At 48.6% G+C, this 7,352-nt stretch overlaps 1 protein-coding gene across 1 annotated transcript; it reads right to left on the bottom strand.

Annotated features, from left to right (window-relative positions):
• Positions 1-3,852: 3,852 nt before the first annotated feature.
• Positions 3,853-7,015, bottom strand: LOC123160729 (uncharacterized). Its single transcript, XM_044578573.1, has 3 exons — positions 6,534-7,015; positions 4,641-6,437; positions 3,853-4,544 (listed from the first exon to the last, which is right to left on the bottom strand). The coding sequence occupies exon 2, from the start codon at positions 5,614-5,616 to the stop codon at positions 4,642-4,644; it is 975 nt and encodes a 324-aa protein (XP_044434508.1). The 5' UTR covers positions 5,617-6,437; positions 6,534-7,015; the 3' UTR covers positions 3,853-4,544; position 4,641.
• Positions 7,016-7,352: the final 337 nt, after the last annotated feature.

Below are 7,352 nucleotides of genomic sequence, written 5' to 3'. Positions count from 1 at the left end.
CAAGGTGCTCAAAATCCTCAAGGAGTCTAGCATGAGCAACTTTAAGCTTAGCATTTTTAGTTTCAAAAACATTGGCCACCTTAAGAGCTCTATCAGTAGATTCCTTCACTTTAGACAATTCTAGAGCAAAAGTCTCCTCAAGAGATTCCTTGGTGGTTTGTTCAAGTTCAAGAGCTTGAGAGAGGTCCGCAATCTCATTAGCGTAATCACGCCCATGACCTTCCATTTTATCAATGGTGGCCTCATGCTCCTCTAGATGAGATTCCAACTCCTCAATGTATTTCTTGCCATCAATGGCAATGGACATTATTTCCATGAAGTTGGAACGAGCAATTTTATTTTTATGAAGAGCTTTAAAAATCATTTCCCCCTTAGTTTTTAAGGAGGCAACATTATCATTCTCTTCATCATTATCCTCATCATCATTAGCATCAACATCATCATCAAGAGACATATTGGGGTACAAAGTAGGAGATACCTTTGACGCCTTAGCCATAAGGAAAAAAGCAATAGATGATGATGTAGGATCCCTTGAGGCACTATTAAACACCACATCTTGTTCCATGGAGTGTTCGGTTTCCACTACATTGTTAGCACAACAATTCGAGGAAATAGATGCATTTTTATCATGGCAACAAAACATAGCAAGCATATCATCATGAGATTTAGTCAAGCAATTTCTACATGATATGCAAGGACTATCAACACAAGCATGTGAAACATTTGGAGTGCTCGAAGTGTTAAAGCCCAAAGAAGGAGCATTGCAATAATATAGTGATGAAGGATCATCCACAATAAGCATACTATCATCATTGCAATGACCAACACTACTCACCATGTCATTACCTTGTGGCAAACCACATGTAGGTGAAGTAGAAGAAGTTGAGAAGACTATACGACCGGAGGTGGAGGGAGAACAATCATCCCCACAAATCTTGGACACACCATATTTATCTTGAAGCTTCGTCCACAACTCATGAGCATCTCGGAACGGCATGAGTTGAAATATAACTACATTGCTCAAAGCATCGAAAAGCACATTAGAAGCTTGAGCATTGAGATAAGAGTTTTTCTCATCCTCTAAAGATAATCTTTGGGGATCCTTTGGAGGAGAAAAAACCATATCTACAATTCGCTCTAAATTTGGGTCCATGACCCTAAAGAGATTAAGCATACGAATTACCCAAACATCAAAATTTGTGCCATCGAAACTAAGAGTGTCAGAGAATCCTAATCCCCTAGTCGACATCTTTACTCTCTAGGCGGTAAAGCCTAATAAAGAGAGACGAGGCTCTGATACCAATTAAAAGATCGAGGATGTCGCCTAGAGGGGGGTGAATAGGCGCTTTAAAATAATTACGGTTTAGGCTTGAACAAATGCGAAATAAACCTAGTGGTTAATTTGTCAAGCACAAAACCTACAACAACTAGGCTCACCTATGTGCACCAACAACTTATGCTAAGCAAGATAAGCAACTATGTGATAGCAAGATATATGACAAAGAACAATATGGCTATCACAAAGTAAAGTGCATAAGTAAAGGGGCTCGGGTAAGAGATAACCGAGGCACGCGGAGACGATGATGTATCCCGAAGTTCACACCCTTACGGATGCTAATCTCCGTTTGGAGCGGTGTGGAGGCACAATGCTCCCCAAGAAGCCACTAGGGCCACCGTAATCTCCTCATGCCCTCGCACAATCCAAGATGCCGTGATTCCACTAAGGGACCCTTGAGGGCGGTCACCGAACCCGTACAAATAGCGACCCTTGGGGGCGGTCACCGAACCCGTACACTTTGGCAACCCTTGGGGGCGGTCACCGGTACCCGTCAAATTGCTCGGGGCGATCTCCACAACCTAATTGGAGACCCCGACGCTTGCCCGGAGCTTTACACCACAATGATTGAGCTCCGAACACCACCAACCGTCTAGGGCGCCCAAGCACCCAAGAGGAACAAGCTCAAGGGCACCAAGCACCCAAGAGTAATAAGCTTCTCAACTTGTAACTTCCACGTATCACCATGGAGAACTCAAACCGATGCACCAAATGCAATGGCAAGGGCACACGGAGTGCCCAAGTCCTTCTCTCTCAAATCCCACCGAAGCAACTAATGCTAGGGAGGAAAATGAGAGGAAGAACAAGAAGGAAAACACCAAGAACTCCAAGAACTAGATCCAAGGGGTTCCCCTCACATAGAGGAGAAAGTGATTGGTGGAAATGTGGATCTAGATCTCCTCTCTCTTTTCCCTCAAAAACTAGCAAGAATCCATGGAGGGATTGAGAGTTAGCAAGCTCGAAGAAGGTCAACAATCGGGGAAGAACACGAGCTCAAAGGATAAGGTTGAATGGGGAAGAAGACCCCCTTTTATAGGAGCTCCCGAATCCAACCGTTATGCTCACAGTCCGCACAAAGCGGTACTACCGCTTCAAGGAGCGGTACTACCGCTAGGGCGGTAGTACCCCTTCGAAACACAACAGCGAGGAGGCAAAAAGGCCAGAAGAACCATCGGAGCGGTAGTACCGCTCGTACTCACGGTACTACCGCTCGACCTCACGGTACTACCGCAAATGGTAGCGGTACTACTGCTTGCGAGCGGTACTGAAAAAATACTTCTGTGCCTACTTCTGCTGAGCAAAACACGAGATTTTGGTCCGGAGGGGTACTACCGCTTAGGAGTCACGGTAATACTGCTCTGGTGCGGTACTACCGCTCAGGAGCCGCGGTAGTACTGCTCTGGAGCGGTAGTAAAAAATTACATCCGCTCTAGTCGCGGTAGTACCGCTGCGGCCTTTACCAAAACAGCCACAACTTTTGCAAACGGACTCTGAATTCAACGAAACCAAGTTTGTTGGAAAGCTAACGACATGGGCTAACACAATTTTGATAGAAATATCAAGAATAAGCAAATGAGAAAAGTCCCAAAATAAAATGGTGAGAACCCTTCACCGGATAAGACCGGTAAAACCTCCAACATCGAAAACATCATAGAAGACGCATGCGAACTCCGTTTTCGATGAACTCAAGCTTGTCATCAAGATGACCATAAGCTCTAATACTCACAAAGATAACCCAACAAGAACCAAGAAACATGATGCAAGGATGCAATGGTTTGAGCTCTCTACTAACGATACGATCAAGCTACCAACTTGAGAGCCCCTCTTGATAGTATGGCAAACGATCATATAACCCGGACTCCCTACCACCACCACGAGACCGGTAAAATAGAAAACCTATCAAGGGCAAACCTTTGCCTTGCACATGGTCCACTTGAGCTAGATGATGATGATCTTGATTCCCTCAAGATGGACCACCTTTGTTGATTGCGTTGGCTTGATGAAAACTAGATGATTGCTCCCCCGTAGTCCACTATGGGTGAGACACTCTTCGGCACATCTTCACAAGTCCATTGACACCATAATGGATGGCAAGAATCAAGCACTTGATCTATTCGTGATGCTCCACTTGAACTTGCACACGGCAATCTTGATGACGATCACCATTTGATGTCATCCTTTCCATGGGTTGTATGATATCTTCCTCTTGACGCAAGCCTATGGACACGTACCTAACCCCACATACAACTCTCACATAGACCATGGGTTAGTACACAGAGTGCAATGGACAATGCTTACCATACCATGGGATCACTTGATCCACTCTTGACTTAGTCTTGATCAACCTTGAATCTTTCCAACTCTCTTCATTTGGATGATGTCTTGAAGGTAAACATTAATGATCAAACAATCTTATTCTTCAAGACATGCTTGCAATAAGCTCAACACTCACATGACCAATCTTTGGATAATTCCTTAATAGCACCTTGGTCAACTCATAAACTCCTTGAAACCAACACATGGACTTCAAGAAAAGCCTATAGACAAATCCTTCAAATACAACTCAAGACAACCATTAGTCCATAGAGATTGTTATCAATTACCAAAACCAAACATGGGGGCACCGCATGTTCTTTCACCAGCCAATAGCGCCATCACAAGAGCCCACCAGTCATGGACGTGGAAAAAATCAACCACGGGATGAAAACGGGAGTCAACAAGCAGACAGCAACGAACGGCTAAGTGGACACGGTTGACCAGAAAAAGATCGATCGAAGGGCCAACGAAGAGCGAAATCGAGCGACCCCCTAAAAAGCGGGGAATCCATAAAACAAAGAGGAATTCATTTATAGATTCTGAATTAACCAATGAACTAAAAATCAATAGTGGTTGTACACGAGCACTAAATTGGCAGCCTGCACACTTGTGTTTCTTTAAATTTTATTTCTATTATTCTGAATACAGAAACAACTACGGATTTAGCTTCGCCTATAAAAAGACGATTCTAGACCCCATGGAACAAAAGGTAACCATGGTAAACAGATTCTGATGATGAACGAAGGAAAGAACGACAACAAAATTAACACTGTTAGCACAAGACATTTCATCGAACATCTTACAGGCAAGCACAAGGAGTGACATCAAACCTTCAATGCGAAAGCGAGAATGTGGTGATGACGTACGAAGGAAAGACGACAACAAAATTAACCTGCACATGAAGGGAACGAAGCCAAGAACTCGATATTAGATGGATGTAAGAAACAGAACTGTAAAGAGCAATGGCAAAAAACGGGTGGGGGCGAACCTCAACCAGCTGTACCCATCCAGCGGAGAAGCACCATTGCAAAAAACCTGAGAAAGGAGCATAGGCCACTTCCTTCTCTCAGCCATCCATGGCTCGGGGCACAAAATCTGGGAGTGAAGCCTCCGTCCATCCCCTTCCCCGTTATTCCCCTACCTCCCTTCCTCCTCTCCACCACCCACGGCTTTCCACCACCAGTCGCGGGAGATGAGGCCAGGACAGGAGAGAGGATAAGCAGTAGCGGCAGCCGACGAGGGACGGAGGACGGATGCGGTCCCAGACTCGCCACGGCCTTCTGTGCCCACCCCAACTCAGGAGGTTTGTGCGGCGGTGGCTGACGAGAGAAGGAGGAGGCAGCGGACCGGGGCTGTGGTGACGATGGAGGGAAGAGGAAGAGAAAAAGAGGTGCGGCGGCGGTGCTGTGGTTGTGGTGATCTAGGAAGGAGCAGCAACGGAAAGATAAAGGAGGAAAGGGAAGTGCGCGGTCTCTCTCCACAGCGGTTAACAATTGCAGCTCGGGAATAGACCCACCAGTGCGGCGAAGGCACGTGTCCCAAGAGACCGACCAAACCCACCATACATCGACCCACGGGAGAGAGCCAACCTGCACAAGAGATAGACGAGCACGCCCGCAAAGGACGCGCAGGCTCGGCGCACGCCTCGCATAGGAGGGGCCCATGGCATGGCGCTCACACGTCTCCCCACGACGCACGACGCGGGCAGCGTGTGAGGAACGACGCGACCGGAGTAGTTGACTCGAGGAAATATCCCGCGACCGTGAGACTAAATCGCCACGAGATGCCCAGGCAATGCAGCCGCTGCAACCGACGGATGGGACCAGCAGCAGTATGGGGCCACATGTCATCGCAAAAGCGGGAGTGTGAACTAGCCGGGGTGCACATGCGCCTGCCCAGCGCACCCTGCACTGGCCCTCCAGGACGCACGACACACCGCGGCCCCTCCGTGATGCACGCCGCATGACCTTCCCGTCCAACCCATCCCAGAGGAGTCTAGCTACGGCAGCCGACGAGCGAGGCCAGTAGCAGCACGGGACCACCTGTCATCGCGTGTAGAGCGTCCAAAGCGGGTGCGCATGTGTCGTCCAACCACCCTCTGCGGCTTCCCAAGACGCACGACGCGAGCAGCGGGTCCAGGACGCATGGCGCGAGCGGCGGATCGAACGCGCGACGCGCGAGGACAGGCTCGTTCTCACCCGCCTGCGTTTCACCCAGCCAATAGCGCTGTCAGAAGAGCCCACCAGTCATGGACGTGGAAAAAATCAACCACGGGATGAAAACGGGAGTCAACAAGCAGACAACATCGAACGGCTAAGTGGACACGGTTGACCATAAAAAGATCGATCGAAGGGCCAACGAAGAGCGAAATCGAGCGTCCCCCTAAAAAGCGGGGAATCCATAAAGCAAAGAGGAATTCATTTATAGATTCTGAATTAACCAATGAACTAAAAATCAAAAGTGGCTGTACACGAGGACTAAATTGGCAGCCTGCACACTTGTGTTTCTTTAAATTTTATTTCTATTATTCTGAATACAAAAACAACTATGGATTTAGCTTCGCCTATAAAAAAAGATGATTCTAGACCCCATGGAACAAAAGGTAACCATGGTAAATAGATTCTGATGATGAACGAAGGAAAGAACGATAACAAAATTAACACTGTTAGCACAAGACATTTCATTGAACATCTTACAGGCAAGCACAAGGAGTGACATCAAACCTTCAATGCGAAAGCGAGAATGTTGCGATGATGTACGAAGGAAAGACGACAACAAAATTAACCTGCACATGAAGGGAACGAAGCCAAGAACTCGATATTAGACGACTGTAAGAAACAGAATTGTAAAGAGCAATGGCAGAAAACGGGTGGGGGCGAACCTCAACTAGCTGTACCCATCCAGCGGAGAAGCACCATTGCAAAAAACCTGAGAAAGGAGCGTAGGACACTTCCTTCTCTTAGCCATCCATGGCTCGGGGCACAAAATCTGGGAGTGAAGCCCCCGTCCATCCTCTTCCCCGTTGTTCCCCTACCTTCCTTCCTCCTCTCCACCACCCATGGCTTTCCACCACCAGTCGCGGGAGACGAGGCCAGGACAGGAGAGAGGATAAGCAGTAGCGGCGGCCGACGAGGGATGGAGGACGGATGCGGTCCCAGACTCGCCACGGCCTTTTGTGCCCGCCCCAACTCGGGAGGTTCGTGCGGCGGTGGTTGACGAGAGAAGGAGGAGGCAGTGGACCGGGGTTGTGGTGATGATGGAGGGAAGAGGAAGAGAAAAAGAGGTGCGGTGGCGGTGCTGTGGTTGTGGTGATCTAGGAAGGAGCAGCAACGGAAAGATAAAGGAGGAAAGGGAAGTGTGCGGTCTCTCTCCACACTGGTCAACAAATGCAGCTCGAGAACAGACCCACCAGTGCAGCGAAGGCACGTGTCCCAAGAGAACGACCAAACCCACGGTACATCGACCCACGGGAGAGAGCCAGCCCGCGCAAGAGATAGACGAGCACGCCCGCCAAGGACGCGCAGGCTCGATGCATGCCTCGCATGGGAGGGGCCCATGGCGTGGCGCTCGCACGTCTCCCCACGATGCACGACGTGGGCAACGTGTGAGGAACGACACGACCGGAGTAGTTGACCCGAGGAAATATCCCGCGACCGTGAGACTAAATCGCCACGAGATGCCTAGGCAATGCAGTCGCTGC

Source organism: Triticum aestivum, chromosome 7B (genome assembly GCF_018294505.1).
Source record: "Triticum aestivum cultivar Chinese Spring chromosome 7B, IWGSC CS RefSeq v2.1, whole genome shotgun sequence".
NCBI classification, from domain to species: domain Eukaryota; kingdom Viridiplantae; phylum Streptophyta; class Magnoliopsida; order Poales; family Poaceae; genus Triticum; species Triticum aestivum.
The sequence above is the reverse complement of the archived record's forward strand: the minus strand, read 5'-3'. Positions and strand labels throughout refer to the sequence as shown.